The sequence below is a fragment of the Theropithecus gelada genome, chromosome X, assembly GCF_003255815.1.
Source record: "Theropithecus gelada isolate Dixy chromosome X, Tgel_1.0, whole genome shotgun sequence".
Classification (NCBI taxonomy): Eukaryota; Metazoa; Chordata; class Mammalia; order Primates; family Cercopithecidae; genus Theropithecus; species Theropithecus gelada.
Genome location: NC_037689.1, coordinates 40413937 through 40431611, shown reverse-complemented (window position 1 = coordinate 40431611; position 17675 = coordinate 40413937). Strand labels below are relative to the sequence as shown.

General features: G+C 47.0%; 1 protein-coding gene and 1 non-coding gene across 2 annotated transcripts in view; both read left to right on the top strand.

Moving 5' to 3' along the window:
• Positions 1–12295: 12295 nt before the first annotated feature.
• TRNAV-UAC lies at positions 12296–12368 on the top strand. Its single transcript has one exon. It is a non-coding gene; the product is annotated as a tRNA-Val (tRNA).
• Positions 12369–15150: 2782 nt separating this feature from the next.
• The window catches only part of RS1 (retinoschisin 1), a 30686-nt gene continuing 28161 nt past the window's right edge, over positions 15151–17675 (top strand). Inside the window, exon 1 of the mRNA XM_025373448.1 lies at positions 15151–15243. Coding sequence (XP_025229233.1) covers positions 15192–15243 — 52 coding nt within the window. The 5' untranslated portion in view covers positions 15151–15191. The remainder of the gene's footprint in view (positions 15244–17675) is intronic.

Sequence of the window (17675 nt, the reverse complement as noted above, 5' to 3'; positions counted from 1 at the left end):
TGGGCGACAGAGCAAGATTCCGTCTCAAAAAAAAAAAAAAAAAAAAAACTAGAAATGAACTCCTGTGTGCAGAGAAGAATAGGAAGATTAAGGAAGGGAAACAGGAGTAAGTTTTTATAATTTTGAGGAAATATCAGCTCTGCCACTTTCAACCTGAGGACCTTAGGCAACTTACATAACTCTTCTAGACCTCAGTTTCCTCATTTTAAAAATGAGAATAGGCCGGGCGCTGTAGCTCACACCTGTAATCCCCGTTCTTCGAAAGGCCAAGGCAGGTGGATCACTTGAGGCCAGGAGTTTGAGACCAGTCTGGACAACACAGTAAAGCCCCGTCTCTACTAAAAATACAAAAATTAGCCAGGCATGGTGGTGTGCGCCTATAGTCCCAGCTACTCTGGAGGCTGAGGCATGAGAATCGCTTGAACCTGGGAGGTGGAGGTTGCAGTGAGCTGAGATCGTGCCACTGCACTCCATTCTGGGCAACAGAGTGAGACTCTGTCTCAAAAAAAAAAAAAAAAAGAATATTTAAAGAGAATAATTTAAGCGACAATCTCTTTGTAAACTATAAAGTGTTAAACAAGTATTAGCTACCATTTCTAGGAGAGGCCTGCATTTCCCAAGTGGATATACATCCTAGAGAAGAAATGTGGTCTGGCCAGTGGGTCAGGATGTGTCTAGGAACATAATAGAATAAGATTCTAGAGTCAGCTTGCTTGGGTTCAAGTTCTAGCTCAATCACTTAACAGCTCTGTGTGAGCTTGGGCAAATTACATAACCTCTCTGTGCCTATTGCTTCAACTATAAAACGAGGCTAGGGATAGCACCAACCACACCGGGTTGACGTAACGAATGAATGGGTTAATACACATCGTAGCAGCCACTGATCATTACTGTCCATTCTCCCTCTCTTCCTTACTAATAAAACCCCAGTTTTGTTCTAGGTGGCAGTGTTCAGCCAACACAACTTGATTTGCCAGGTTCCCTTGCAACTATGGGTAGTCATGTGACACAGTTCTAGCTGTTGAGATATAAGCAGAAATCTACAGGTTGAGGCTTCCAGAAAAGCTATTTTCCCGATAAAAAAGAAAAGACTCAGCTGGCACAAGCCTCTTCTCTTTTGTCCTTCCCCCATTCTGCCTGGAACCAGGACACAATGCCTGGAGGAGGGGCAGCCATCCTGTGCACACTAGGAGGAAAGCCTCACACAGAGAATAGCAAAACCATGATGCAGGAGGGCGGGGCAAGCTTGAGACTTGGATGACAATGTGACACTGTGTATCTCCTGGCTTCGTATCATGTGGGGCAAAAACCAAGCGCTCTGTGTTAAGCCCCTGCTGTTCCGTTTACCTTATTTCAGGCAGCCAAACACATTCTCTAACCAATACAACTGTAAAGCAGCTTGGTGCCTGGCTCATAGTATTTAATAAATGTTAGCTATTATTATTATCATTGGGCCAGCATTCTGTTCCCTAACCATGTGGCTAGCAAATAGTCCCCTAACTTCCTTGTGATAGAAGCACAATTTTCCTTTTTGAAATCACCCCAGCTCCCTGTTTTTAGCCATGTGATTTGCATGGGACTGGCGCAGCCCCCAACTCTAAGTGTGGACCCTGGCTGACTTACGCCAATTACCCGAACCCACTCCCCAGCAACAGCAACTTTTCAGGGACAAGCACATAATTCAGGCCTCAGATGGCATATCCTCTTCTCCTGACAAAAAGGAGTGTTTGGGGTGGGCACATAGCTAAAGAAAGGTATTATGAGTGAATCTTGGGGTACCTGGAGAGAGTGCTGGGACAGACTCACTCATCTCCCCCTAGTGTGGTGCTCTGAGCAAGGCTGTCACCATGAGAAGAGCCAGTACAGGGGGTGAAAGTGATACATGGGGAAGGGCCCACTGAAAGGCAGGGAAATGGAGCTGGAGCCCTCCAACCTAAGTCTCTGGATCAGATCTTACCTTTGGAAGTTTCAAACCAGATTCGTTTGAAACTGGTTTTGCCCAGTTTGGGTTGGATCTTCTACCACAGGCAACTACAAGATTCTTTCTGATACCGTTAGATGAAAAAAATAATAATTTTACTGTAAGGACTACATGCCTACAGGGGAACTTTCCAAATCCTGGTGTAGTGCATCTATTCAATAAAATCTATAGTCCAGCACAATATAAGTTCACATCAAAATAACCTTTCTAAAAGAAAAAATGACAGTAAGATTCACAATCCATTTTCAGTTGTGTGAATTCATTCAAATTTCTCTTCTGAAAGAAAAAAAAAAGTCAGCCAGTTGAAAGTGTTTTGTTTTTGTTCTTTTTGTAAACACGTCCAGGAGAGGTCCATTAAGAATAAATGTGCATCCAGGCTTTAGAAGAACACTGAGCCCAGAGGCAGATGCTGGAAATGTATGACTAATATTGAAATAATATTCACAGACAGTTGTCATGGCAGCCTGCTCCATCTGCACAAAATAGAACCCACTGCATCTTAACAGGATTTAGCAGAGGAAAACTGCTAGCCTGCAGATAGCCTCTAAATGAATTAAACAACCTACTAATTGGTTTTGCTTTTATTACTGTAGATGGCCTTAGGACTCTACCCTAAGTGTATCCAAAAGATCCCCAATTCTTGAAATCACTAGTAAAAATACACAATATGACTGGAGTTTAACACCTGCTCCACACTTGAAATCTTTCCTTCAGACTGTGCAGAAAGCTTAGAGGCAAGTCTTAATGCGTGCCCAGTTGAATCGATGTGGAAACAAATGAGTCAGTAAGTGTTGTGGAAGTCAAGGGAGTAACCCATTTCATTTCCATCACCGATTAGCACTGGCTGCTATCAGGTGTTGCCTTTTAAATGGAGCTCTAGAGGAGTGAGCAGTAGTAGTCAAATTGTTTTGTGTTCAGTTACCTAGTCGCAGGGGAGTGATTTTAGAAACTAGGCACATCTCTGCCGGGCGCGGTGGGTCACGCCTGTAATCCCAGCATTTTGGGAGGCCAAGGCAGACAGATCACCTGATGTCAGGAGTTCAAGACCAGCCTGGCCAGCATTGTGAAAATCCATCCCTACTAATAATACAAAAATTAGCAAGGCGTGGTGGCGGGTGCCTGTAATCCCAGCTACTTGGAAGGCTGAGGCAGGAGAATCGCTTGAACCCAGGAGGTGGAGGTTGCAGTGAGCCAAGATTATGCCACTGCACTCCAGCCTGGGCGAGAGAGTGAGACTCTGCCTCAAATTAAAAAAAGAAAAAAAAAAAAAGAGAGAGAGAGAGAGAGAGAGAGAAAGATACTAGGCACATCTCAAGATAAGTTAAGTAAGAGAGGGGCAGACAAAGCATTCTAAACTGATCTATTTCTCTCTGGAGTGACCATCTCTAGGAAATGTAATCTCATTGAAAGCGATGGCAGGTGATTGTGAAGGTTACAGATAGCTGATCTGGAGAGGTATACCATGTGAGGCCTTCTTTCCGACTAGACAGGTTTTTGCATATCACCCTGCCTACCCCTCATCAGCCTTCTCTTTGTCAAGTTTCTTAAGAGAAAGGAGACCGGACCCAAATTCAGATCTAACAACATCCTACATTAGGAAAACCACATCAAGCCATTATCTTCCATTAACATCTTGGAACAAATAAGTCCTTTGGGTTAACTCATGTTCTTCAAACTTCTTGAGATGAGACCATGTCATATACTTTTTTAAAAAAAGCTCCTGCGCTACCCAACACTGTGTTCCCAGAAATATTGCAGGCATGTGATAATGAACAACTTCCATCAAGGGACTGGAACACAGGGCAAGCCCTCGGTAGCTGGGGGGCAAATTAAAGACATTGTCACAATGGTACAGGAGAGAGCTACGGGTGAGCAACACGGAAAGGTTTAATCAGTAGGATCTGTATTTTTCCTCATGTAACTGAAACTTCTACTAAACAGTAGCATTAAAAATGAGGGATTTTATTATTCATTTCACAAGGAATCTGGAGTAGGGAATCTGGCTGGGACCCAGGCGCCTTCCTTCTCTGAGCCAAGCCATGCAGCTTTCTTCTTCCCAATTGTCAACTCATGGGTGCAAAATGCTGATCACAACAGAAAGTGATGCCCTCCTTCTAGCACCACATTCACATCCCAGGCAGAAAGAGATAAACTATGGGCCAAAAGGCGGATGCCAAATGGGTCTACCTCCTTTCAAGGAAATGAAGCTGTTTTAGCCAGACACATCACCAAAGCAAACAAAATCAGGCACTATAGTGCAGAGGCTAAGCACAGCCCATGGAGCCAGATGGTCTGGGCTTAGAACCTTGCTTCTTTATGTCACTGTGTGACTTGGTCAAGTTACCAACTTACTTTGTGCCTCGATTTTCTCACCCGCAAACTATAATAGTACCGGGTTCTCGTGAGGATTAAATGAGTTAATAGGAGTGAAGCGCTTAGAATAGTCATTAATACACAGCAAGCACTGTACGACTGTGTGTTCTTCTTACTTTTCTTATTGAGGAAAAGAGGAATGGATATTAGATAAGCAACTAGCAGTATCTGCCACAGATGTGTTGCCCACTGTATAACTGTACCTGGCCTGGTTACTGCGCCACACGCGAGCAAACGCCCTGCTGTACATGAGAACTACTGGCTCCCCAGGAGACAAGGAAACCACAACCCTACTGATATGGTTTGGCTGTGCTGCAACCAAAATCTCATCTTGAATTGTAGCTCCCACAATTCCCACATGTCGTGGGAGAGACCCGGAGGGGAGGCAATTGAATCATGGGGCAGGTCTTTCCCATGCTGATCTCATGAGAGTGAATAAGTCTCATGAGATCTGATGGTTTTGGCTTCTCCTTTTGCTTGGTTCTCATATCTCTCTTGCCTGCCACCATGTAAGACATCCCTTTGCTCCTCCTTCATCCTCTGCCATGATTGTGAGGCCTCCACAGCCATCGGAACTGTGAGTCCACTAAACCTCTTTCCTTTATAAATTACCCAGTCTGTGGGTTGTCTTTATTAGCAGCGTGAGAACAGACTAACACACCTACTCTACCAGAAACGGCCATTTCCATGACTGTCAGCCTCATCCCCACTTACTGGGGACTGAGAACAACCAAAACTTTCAGGCATCTGAGCCAGGGCACCACTGTTAGCCACTATGCCAAGGCTCGTCCATGTTAGACATAGAGCATTAGGACTCGTTCCATTGCAAGTGTCAGTAAGCCCATTCCAGCTGGCTTACGCAAAGCTGGGAATGGATTCCTCAAATAACTGAAGAGTCAATGGTATATGCATGACTGGGGCCGGGAGGTAAGTGACCGCATCCAGCTGCTCTATTGCTCAGCTGGGATCCCTTGGTGTCGGCTCCATCCTCAGGTCTCCAGCAGGTCGTGGATGTCTTTCATGCTTCATGGTCATTCACTAACTTCTGAACCTCCTCCCTATGTCTTGGTAATTCCTCCCATTTGACTCCTAACTCCCCAAAGCAGAAACAAGAAATTTGTTCTTCCAGTCTCTTTGATAGCAAGAGCACAGGCAGGTAAACTAAGCACTGCCAGCGACTTCAATCCAGAAGAGGGCAACCTGAAGACGTGGAGAGCTCCCAAAGGCCACCTTCTGCCAAGGTTAGTGGCAGAGGTGTCCCGTTTCCAGAGACAGCAGTGGTCAAGATTGTGGGCTCCAACACTGCTTTGAGTTACTAAATCTGTACTCAGAGGAGGCAGCAGTGTGCACCTGCGCTGGTGCAGTCCCTCAGGGAGATGTGGACATCATTCCTGGCTTTGGAGTCACTGAGGCCTTCTTGGAGATCCTGTGAGCTACCTGGTGTCCTTTAATAAACTCCTTCTCCTCTTAAACTAGTGGGAGCGTTGAAGTCGCTTAGGTGGTGTTATGCTTTTGTAACAACCCCAAACGTTAGTGGCTTACAATGACAAAGGTTTATTCAGCACTCCAGTTCCGCAGCCAGTGCAGATGGGCCGCGGTTCTGTAACATGGAGCCTTCCCTCTGAAACTCAGGTCAACCTTTCTCTGGAGCATTGCTGTTCTTCTTGTAGCAAAGGGGAAGGACAGAAGCAGCCACCACACTGGCTCTTACACTTTTGCTTGGAAGTGATACACATCACTTCTGCTCACATTCAACTGGGCAAAGCAAGTCACCTGGGCAAGTCTATCAGGGGGGCCATGGTGTCAAAATCCTACATGGGGAAGAGAAGTGAATATTCTGAACAAGAGGGTTCTGTAGTATGCAACCAAGAGCCCTAATATAATGCAATAGTAAGATGGCAGCAGAACTGCCAGCCTCTAGATCATCTCACGTTCAAGTCCAGGATGAATTAGGAAACGTCTCTGCTCAAGAAGTCAAGCAAAAGCCCAGGATTAGCTCTAACTGGAACTCATTGCCTTGGCTTGAGTCACCCTCAACACTGACACATTGTTTTCAAGACACATTCACTGAGCACTTACTCATACGCTGGAAACGATTTAGACTCTGTGTAATACAGCAGAGAACGAAGCCAAATCCATGCCCTCATGGAACTTGCATTCCAGTCGAGGATGGTGGGGACAGACAATCAACAAAATAAATTAGTAAATATGTAGAAATTTAGTGTTGCAGGCCAGACGTGGTGGCCCACGCCTGTAATCCCAGCACTTTGGGAGGCCGAGGAGGGTAGACCACGAGGTCGAGAGATGGAGACCATCCTGGCCAACATGGTGAAACCCCGTCTCTATTAAAAATATAAAAATTAGCTGGGCATGGGGCAGGTGCCTGTAGTCCCAGCTACTCAGGAGGCTGAGGCACGAGAATCGCTTGAACCCAGGAGGCAGAGGCTGCAGTGAGCCGAGATCACACCATTGCACTCCAGCCTGGGCAACAGAGATGCTGTCTAAAAAAAAAAAAAAAAAAAAGAAAAGAAATGTAGTGCTGCAGAGAAAAATAAGCAGGAAAGGGGGGCAGTGAGTCTCTAGCATGAATGGAAAAGAATAATAGCAATTTTCAGTAGGTAGTCAGGAAAGGCCTCACTGAGAAGATATTTGGATATGACCCGAGCAAGGTGAGAGAACAAGCAACAGCGTGATTTAAGGAAAAACTATTCAAGGCTAAGAGCAGCAGCAGCAAAGGCCCCGAGGCAGGAGAGGCCTAGTGTAACTGAAAGGCAGCAAGCAGGCCAGTGTGGCTGGAGTGGAGTTAAAGCCAAGGCAAAGTCATAGGATTTTTGTTTTTGTTTTTGTTTTTGAGACAGTGTCTTGCTCTGTGACCCAGGCTGGGGGGCAATGGCACAGTAATGCCTCACTGCAACCTCCACCTCGCAGGCTCAAGCGATCCTCCCATCTCAGCCTCCCAAGTAGGTGGGATTACAGGTGCATGCCACCATACCTGGCTAATTTTTGTATTTTTAGTAGAGACGGGATTTCATCATGCTGGCCAGGCTGGTCTCAAACTCCTGGCCTCAAGCGTCTGCCCACCTTGGCCTCCAAAGTGCTGGATTACCGGCGTGAGCAACCATGCTTGGCCAGCAAGAGGATTTATAATCAGAGAGGCACAAGCCTTGTAGGCCACTGTAAGGCTTCAGCTTTTCTAGCTGAGGTAGGGAACCATTGAAGGGTTTTGCACAGTGATGAGACCTAATTTAGATCTTGAAAGGACCACTCTGGCTACTGTGTGGAGAATAGTCTGTAGAGAGGAAAGGGCAGAAGCTAGAAGGCCAAGATCTGAGGCTACTGGCTATGATCCAGGCAAAGTGTGATGGTAGCTTTGATTAGAGTATAGCTGGGGAGATGACAGAAAGCTAGAAGATTCTAGATAGATCCCGCAGGTAGTGCCAATAAGATTTGCTAGTAAGATTACGTTGGGGGTGTGAGAAAAAGAAGAATCAAGTATGATTCTTAGTTTTAGGCCTAAATAACTGGAAAGATGAAGTTGCCAGTATCTGAGATAAAGAAGACAGAGGCCAGGCGCGGTGGCTCATGCCTGTAATCCCAACACTTGGAGAGATCGAGATGGGTGAATCACTTGAGGCCAGGAGTTTGAGAACAGCCTGGCCAAAATGGCAAAACCCCATCTCTACTAAAAGTACAGAAAAAAAATTAGCCAGATGTGGTAGCACACGCCTGTGATCCCAACTACTCGGGAGGCTGAGGAACGAGAATTGTTTGAACCCAGGAGGCGGAGGTTGCAATGAGCTGAGATGGCACTACTGCACTCCAGGTTGGGCGACAGAGCAAAACTGTCTCTGAAAAAGAAAAACATACCAAGAGAGGAGCAGATTTAGGGGCAGAGATCAGGAGCGTGGGCACAGACATGTGAGATGCTTAACAGACATCTAAATGGAGATGTTGAACATGTAGGTCTGGAGTTTGGGAGAAAAGTCTAGACTAGAGATATACACTTGGAATCTTCTAGGTTCTCAATGGTATTAAAAGCCATTAGATTCAATGAGGTCGCTGGGGTGGTGAGAATGAATAGAGAAGTCCAAGCACCGAGACCTCTGAGGTACGGCTGTGTTTAAAGGTCAAACAGATGAGGCTCCAGCAAAGGTAACCAAAAGGGAGTATGCAGTGAGAGGAAATAAACATCGCCAAAGGGCGGCATCCTAAATGCCGAGGGGAGAGTACCTCAAAATGGAGTGATGGGTTGTTTCCAATGCTGCTGGTACATCAAATCCGATGAAAAGGAAGAGCTATTCTGTGTAGCAATGTGGAAGTCACTGGATCAGAGGAATTTTGGTGGAGTGCTAGAACAAGTCCCAAGGGTGGGGACAGAAGAGAAAGCACCAAAAACCAATCTAAGAATGATGTTATAAAGGAGAGCAGAGAAATGGAAGTGGCACAGGTGGAAGTGGAATTAAGGGAGCTTTATCCTGTTTTTTTGCTTTTGTTTTCGTTTTTGAGATAGGGTCTCACTCTGTCGACCAGGCTAGAGTGCAGTGATGCGATCTGGGCTTGTTGCAGCCTCAACCTCCCCAGGCTCAAGGGATCCTCCCCGCCTCAGTCCTCCAGAGTAGCTGGGACTACAGGTATGCGCCACCACGCCTGGCTAATTTTTTTGTATTTTTTTTTTTTTTTTAAATAGAGTTGGGGTTTTGCCATGTTGGCCAGCCTGGTCTCGAACTCCTGAGCTCAAGCAATTCGCCCACCTCAGCTTCCCAAAGTGCTGGGATTATAAGTGTGAGCCATTGCACCTGGCCTTTTTTTTTTTTTTTGACAGGTTCTCAGTCTATCACCCAGGCTGGAGTGCAGTGGTGAAGTCATGGCTCACAATAGCCTTGACCTCCTGAGCTCAAGGGATCCTTCCCGCCTCACTCCCCCAGAGTAGCTGGCACCACAGAATGTTTGGCAGTGCCCCTGGCCTCTCCCTACTGGGTGCCTATAGTACCCCTCTCCCAGTCATAACCAACAAAAGTGTCTCCAGATATTGCCAAATAACTCCCAAGATTTTGTACCCCAGGGGACATTTTGGGTCATCACAACTGGGTGGTGGGGGAGGATGTGTGCCACAGGCATCTAGTGAATAGAGGCCAGGGATGCTGCAAAACATCCTACAATACACAGGACAGCCCCTACAGTTAGTCAGTCCCAACTCATTCTGATCCGGAGGAAGCACATGAGAGCAGACGGTGGCTGGCAGGGGACTTGCAGAAGTTCTCTTCTGATTGCTTCCATTTTTTCACCGCAATAGGAAGCTAGGTCATCAGCTGTAACCGAGATTGGGGTTGGGGGTACAGGAAGTTTAGGGAGACAAGACATGAAACTGTCCTTTAGGAGAAGTGAACACATATTCTGGACTGCAGAAAGGGCTCACTTGAGCTAAGCAGTACATGAATTTAGTGTGAAACCAGTCAGCTTGGATGTGTTCTTCTTGGGCCGTGTTCAGGGGCAGAGTAGGGAGATAGTTAGATGTGAGAGACTGTGTTTTTACCAACAAGCACAAGGAAAAAAATGAAAGGGCAAACAAGCAAGTGATAAAAATGACCACAGAATTTGAGCTGGGTGGGGCTGGGAGCGGTGGCTTACGCCTGTAATCCCAGCACTTCGGGAGGCCGAGGCGGGCGGACCACTTGAGGCCAGGAGTTCGAGATCAACCTGGCCAACACGGTGAAACCCCATTTCTACTAAAATACAAAAAGTAGGCCTGGTATGGTGGGGGGTGCCTGTAATCCCAGCTACTTGGGTGGCTGAGGCAGGAGAATCACTTGAACGGGACGCAGAGGTTGCAGTGAGCTGAGATCGCGCCACTGCACTCCAGCCTGGGTAACAGAGCGAGACTCCGTCTCAAAAAAAAGAAAAGAAAAGATTGTGATGACACCTTGTGAGGGGTGGTGGGGAGAACAGAACATAGTTTCCTTCCTGGAATGGAGAAAAGGAACAAGAGTTTTTCATCAAAGGCAGACACCTGTGTTGCATGCAACAGAGGGACACCAGCTTCTTTTCTACACGGAGGTTAAGTGTGGGAACTTGGCAAACATACCTTTAGAGCCTGGGCAGACAGAAAAATCGGGATGTGGGGGGCTGGAGAGCAAAGCATTTCCTAGAGACACTATCCAAAACACAACCAGTGGGTGTAATTTTAAGGCCAATTCCTGGCGATCTTGTTTTCCACTGCTAGGGGTTTGGAAACAGGTGGGAAACACTTATTATCAGGCTTCCCAGGAGTCCTGAGTGGGAAACGTGGAGCTCTCACGAATGCATCCTCTGGCTGGTGGCTGGCCACTCTGGTCATCTTGTGGCCCACAATCTAGGCAACAAGCGCTCCAGAGGCCTCTGAAAATGTCTCACCAAAAAAGCAGACTAGAAGGGGGCCCATGATGAATATGACAGGGAGCTAACTGAAGACATTGGGAAGCAGGTACTAGAAAAACCCACGCCACTAGCTAGCCTGCCTCTATTTCTGGGGGGGAAATTACATGGCAGATAACCGCCTCCGTTTTCCTACCTGGAAGGTGGGCATAACATTGAGACCCAGAAGTGAAAGTGGACATGTTTAGTCCAACCCTTGTATTTCACAAAGGAGGAGACTGAGACCGGAGGTGAACAGACTAGCTCGAGTACCCAGCTCATAAATGGCCAAATCAAGACGAACATCCAGATCGTGACCCCCACATTAGTGTTCCCTGCACCCACCTGGTTTCTTCCAGAGGCCTTCCCAGGAAGACAGGAGTTGGCTGAAGGGAGCTCCTGCCATAAAATCAGTATCACTTTATCAATCTACCGACCTCAGCGGAAGATCCAGCAAAAAGGACAGCTGCTGCCTGCAGACAAAGTTCACCTGGGCGCTTAAAGGTGCCTCCCCCCCGCCAAATGATTACAGGTGTGTTTTCAAGCTTGAGTATGGTAAGCAATCCTAGGGTGGTGACGAAGATCCATCTGGAAGCCCTGAAGAAGGCAAATGACACTGACGATGAAAACCAAGAAGCACCCTTTGTGATGGAGGGTCCCAGCCCCTTACCCAGACTACAGTCCTGCCACCAAGTCAGGGACCCCGCGCCGGGTTGAATACTCTGCTGTTACCGTGTGAAATTCTCAAGAACTTAACAAGGTGCCTGGCATCTTCATTTTGCACTGGGCCCCTCAATCACGTGGCCAGGGCTGCTGCCTCCCTGGAAGCCATAGAGGGGTGGCCCGTCTACACCTCTTCGTCCTCCCATCCCTGCAGCCCTAGACCAAGGGGGCCTAACGGAAGCCCTGCCATTTGCACCTCCCTAGGCCTGGCCTCGGGAGGGGAAGAAGGCTGCGGGAAGAGGCAGGGGAGCGGGAAGAGGTCCACACCCTCGGGCAAAGGGCCCGCTAACCAGCGGCCTTTTCCAACCCCGGCAAGCCAGGCGCCAACGCAAAAGTGCGCCCCGGCCCACTCCCATCCCCTGCGCTGCCTGACTTGGTTCCAAGGGTTGCCCCTGTCCTCCTTGCCCCAGAAGCGAGGCCTTCCACGCCGCCTTCTGACTTCCGACGGGCAAGTGGGCCGGGTGGCCGAGGCTCAGTTTGCTGGTAGGGGAAATGGGAACGCGCGGGGCCCTCGCGGGCGGAGGAAGCTGCCGGGGGTGCAGAGCCCGAGCAGGGTGCACTTCCGGCCGTCGAGCCGCCCCGCCGGCACCTCGACTGAGGGAAAGTTTGGGGACAGGTGATAGCGGGGCCCTCGCCCTGGTCCCAGGGGCCGCGACTCTGATGGACAGGAATGACTAGCCGCCCAAACGCCGGAGCCAGCGACCCAGAGCTGCCGCAAACCCCGCGCCTCGGGGGCGGGATCACGGTGAAGGGGCGGGGCTCAGGCGGAGGGGGCTGGCACTGCTATGAGTCTATGAATAAAGTCTCAACGAGCTGTTTCCTCGTAGCGGTTCCATAGTGTAGTGGTTATCACGTCTGCTTTACACGCAGAAGGTCCTGGGTTCGAGCCCCAGTGGAACCATGGTCGCGAGGCGGCTCTTTTTGTATTCCTAATCCTGCAGGAGTTTGGTGTGTTTGGGTTTTTCAAAAAAAAAAAAAAAGGGGTTTCGGTTAAACAAACAAAAACGCTACCACAAAGTGTTTTTCTTTGTCCTTTTCTTCTTTTTAAAATTTTTGGCATGTTTTTCTCGCAGAAGTGAAATAACAGATACCCTCTCCTATCCCACAAGGTCGCTGCCGCCATCGTCTGACATGAGAAATAGTGGAGGGCAGGGGCCAGGCGAAGTCCTAGACCCAATCCGGCGCCCCCGATCCGGCCAGGCCCTACCCCACCTCTCTTCCCAGTACGCCTCGGAAAATCGGGCGCTCGGGGAATGCACCTGGCTGCCCTTTGCCTGCAAGTCAGCAAGGGCCGGTCACCCAACCTCCAACTAAAATGTGGCAGGCGATACAGCAGCGCTTTGACTGTAGCTGAATTATTAAAGGTCGATCATTATTATGACTCTGATTAAAAGTTCTATTTTTCATTAAACTCTGATGTACAGAGCAAGAAAAAAAAAAAAAACAAAAACCCACAGTCCTTTATAATGCAGCAGTAGAATTTGTGGAATAGAGTTCATACACAGTATAAAATAAATGTCAGGCTTGTAGACATTCAATAAATACTGGTTGAATGAGCAAACGTTTCTCTAGTTTCTTTCTGTTCCTCTTTACTATTTCATTACAGTTTCGTTTGGGGAGTTTATTATTTGTTTAAATATTGGCTTTTTTATCTTTGACAAGAGGAATGAGGGTGTGGGCCATGGTGAGATGGCGGTAGCAAAAAAATAAAATGAGAAAGGTCACTCAGTATTTTTCTCTGCATTTTTCAACCTAGTTGTGCATCCTTAACAGTGTAGAAATTTGCGTCTTTTCCTAACTTAAGATTATAACTCTTTCCCTGTTATTACAATCACTTCAACTTTATTCTTTTTTTAAACCACCTTAACCATCTTTTTTTCTTTGTTTTCTTTTTTTTTTTGAGACAGAGTCTCGCTCTGTCGCCCAGGCTGGATGGAGTGCAGTGGCGCGATCTCGGCTCACTGCAAGCTCCGCCTCCCGGGTTCACGCCATTCTCCTGCCTCTGCCTCCGGAGTAGCTGGGACTACAGGTGTCCACCACCTCGCCCGGCTAATTTTTTTTGTATTTTTAGTAGAGACGGGGTTTCACCATGTTAGCCAGGATGGTCTCGATCTCCTGACCTCGTGATCCACCCGCCTTGGCCTCCCAAAGTGCTGGGATTACAGGCATGAGCCACTGCGCCCGGCCTTTTTTCTTTTTTTTTTGAGACAGAGTCTGGCTCTGTCACCCAGGCTGGAGTGCAGTGACACCATCTCGGCTTACTGCAACCTCAGCCTCCTGGGTTCAAGCGATTCTCCTGCCTCAGCCTCCCGAGTAGCTGGGATTACAGGTGCACACCACCATGCCCAGCTAATTTTTGTATTTTTGGTAGAGACGAGGTATCACCATGTTGCCCAGGCTGGTCTCGAACTCCTGACCTCAAGTGATCTGCTTGCCTTGGCCTCCCAAAGTGCTGGGATTACAGGTGTGAGCCACCACCTCCAGCCCACCTTAATCATTTTTAAGTGTACAGTTCAGTAGTGTTAAGTATATTCACACTGTTGTGAAACAGATCTCCGGAGCTTTTTCATCTTGCAAAACTCAAACTCTATACCTATTAAACAACTCCCCCTTTCCTCCCATCAACTTTATTCTGAATGATGATGTAAAAATAATAGCTAATTATGTCTTGCACTGTGCTAAGTATTTTGTATATATGATCTCTTGTAAGCCTCAAAATAACTCTAGAAAGTAGGCATTATTATCTCATCTTACAGATGAGAAAATTTAGGCACAGAGATGTTAATAACTTGCCCTGAGGTCACAATGTAACAAGTGCTAGTGCTGCGATTTGGCAGCCAGTCTGGGTTGGCAGTCTGTGCTCTTAACCCTACCAGGCTGCACTCATCTCCTGATTTACTTAACCAGCCCCCTAACCTTGGCCATTTAGATTGTTTCCAATTTGTTGTCCTTAAAAGTAACACAGCAATGCACAGCTTTGTGTAACTGTCCTCCCACCACCACGAAATTTAGCATTTTCCTGGGTGAATAGGTGTGCACATGATGCCTAGTTGCTTTCAAAGAGGGGAATCCATGACATTTTCATACAATTCGAGAATGTTAGTGCTTACGTGGCAGGAAATTGTTCAAGGTCACCCCCTAGAAGATGATGGCGAAGAAAGGACGAAGACCTGAGACTTCTGGGTGTAGTTCCTCTCTCCCTCCATTGCTTCCCTTACATTAAGATAGAATGAAAACAGTATGGGCTGGGTGCAGTGGCTCATGCCTGTAATCCCAGGACTTTGGGAGGTCCAAACCCCATCTCTACTAAAAATACAAAAAAAATAGCTGCGCGTGGTGGCGGACGCCTGTAATCCCAGCTACTCGGGAGGCTGAGGCAGAAGACTAGATTGAACCCGGGAGGCAGAGGTTGCAGTGAGCTGAGATGGCGCCATTGCACTCCATCCTGGGTGACAAGAGCGAAACTCCATCAAAAACAAAAACAGAAACAAAGAACGAAAAGTATCTTCCTCGCAAACTGAATCTCAGTTGATGCAAGTATCTTCCATGAAACTTCCTTGTTGAGGCAGGTAACTCTGTGGGTTAACTTGATGGGGCTCAGCCGAAGACCTAAGAACTAAATGGATTAAGATGCTTAATGAGGCCAGGGCTCAACTTAATCCCCTGCTCCTGGGCCAGCTCTCCAGTTCAGTAAGGTAGAGCTTCGGCCGAGGACGAGGGGAAGATGTCACGCAAGATAGAAGGCTTTTTGCTATTACTTCTCTTTGGCTATGAAGGTATGTGCTATTCAACCATTGACATTCATTGCATGCTTAATACATAATTTAATTAATATCATTGATAAATAGGAATATAACCTGAATAATATAAATATTATTAATTAGCAACACATGTTAATTAACATGTGTTATTAATGAACAACAGTTGTCTTTATGTGGATGGCTTTCCAGTTCTGTGAGGAGCCTTCTAAAGTTCAAAGGATGCTTAAAATCCAACAGAAAAAAGGATGGGTTTCAGAAATCTATAAAATAGCCATAAGTTGCAATAATTAATGAGAAATTATGGCATATTCTAGAAAACTTTTAGGAGTCAAAGTTGGAGTGATTGCAGAATTTAATATTCCAAACCGGAATGCTACTGACGGTGGAGGAGGATGCTATTAATAATTCTGCTGGGACAACAGGTGTAACCCAGGACCATCCAGGGCAAATCAGGACGTAAGGTCACCCTAGTTTAAATATGGATTAATGTAACATGCCCAGTGCCACTGGCATCTAATAAAAAACATAATCCAACTGAGAGTCAGGAAACCCCGGAGACTCAATACACTCACTCATTTTATATGACCCTAGCAGAAGTGATATGCCTCAATTAGGAAAAAATAAGGGCAAATCTCTAAAATGTCATCCAGTTCCAATTCCCTCTCAATCTTTGAAATAATATTCTTTCATGCTTCTCTCAATTCTCAAGTACCCATCTGCTCAGAATTTCTCCTCAGGTTCATCCAGACGATCGAAATTGGTTGACTGTCTTCTTTGTGGACATCGTGTATTTGTGTGTGTTACAGAAAATAAAGTAAAAAGCAGGGAGAAGGACGTCTCTGTGCTCTGCAAATGAGCTGGTAGACAAGACGCAGCGAAACTCACACAAGCAGGGAATCAGAATTCTTGGTTTCACGGCTCACTGCAGCCTCAACCTCCCAGGCTCATGCCATCCTCCTGCCTCAGCCTTCCTAGTAGCTGGGACTACAGGCACGCACCACCACATCTGGCTAATTTATTGTATTTCTTGTAGAGAGGGGTTTTCACCATGTTTCCCAGGCGATGACTTTTGTTACTTAGTCACATTTCTCTGTATTTGGAAAGACTGGTGACGATATAATTTCAAGGTCATTCTGCAAACCCCAAGGTATATTTTTAAGTAGGGATCATGTAAACCAGTTGTCTGTTAGGATTTTTTTCCCTTGCAATTAATAGTCTGCAACTTGTCCCAGTAACTCTACTTTAAGACGCTTTGGGGTTTTGTTGCTTTTCCTGTACTCCTTGCCCCCTCCTCTTTCCTCAGCAAGAAAATCTAAGCAGACTCTTTCAAGGCTTAGATCCAAATACTCCTGGTTCTCAGACACCCCCAGGGCTCACTCTCAGATTTCTCTTCTTTGTGATTGGCATGGAGATTCATTTATTCATTCCTTGGTCCCTTTGCTTAAGAGCTCATCCCTGAGTATCTAATAGGGGGCAAACATTGTGTAAGAACTTGACATGCAGCTGGGCGCGGTGCCTCATGCCTGTAATCCCAGCACTTTGGGAGGCTGAGACAGGCGGACAACCTGAGGTCAGGAGTTTGAGACCAGCCTGCCCAACCTGGTGAAACCCCGTCTCTACAAAAGTACAAAAAGCATCCGGGCATGATGGCAGGTGCCTGTAATCCCAGCTACTTGGGAGGCTGAAGCAGGAGAATCGTTTGATTGCTGGAGAGGGAGGTTGCAGTGAGCTGAGATCATGCCATTGCACTCCAGCCTGGGCGACTGAGAGAGACTCCGTCTCAAAAAAAAAAAAAAAAAAAAAAAAAAAAAAAAAGACTTGACATGTAGGGCAGATCCTTGTGGCTTCCACAGTGCTCAGTACAACAACCCTGTTCTGTGAACTCCGCATCTCCGCCATGGGAAGAAGTCCTAGAAATGTTTACTAAAGCATTTTACAATTAGACCTGCCCAGTTAGTGGATATCAGCAATAAAAGACAGACTGTCAGGAGGCATGAAGGATAGCACTCTTCCATGTTCTAGAGTTTACCAATCTTTGTGCATGGCTGGGGAGCTCCAGAAATGTCCATGAAGAGTAGAGAACATTGTCGCTCCAGGTGGCATGCAGCGTGGGCAGGGGGAAGTTTTGGGGAGCTTAAATTATCTTACCCGCCTAACGCAGACCTTTAACACCGCTTGGAAGGAAAGCAGCAAGCCAAAAATAGCCAGTGTGGCTTGGCAACCTACTGTGTGCCCTACCCTGGGCCAGAGGGATGCTCCAGGGGACAGAGGACACAATCGCTGCACTTAATCAGCATATTATCCAGATGGAGATGCATAAGGCCCACAGACATGGGAAAGATGCGTCCCATTGCACAGCTGGGAACCTGAAGACAAAGGCTCTTTGTCCAATTTACCATCCGCTGCTTCTGTCCATCGATGGCAGTGTTCCTCATTACAGTGAAGTA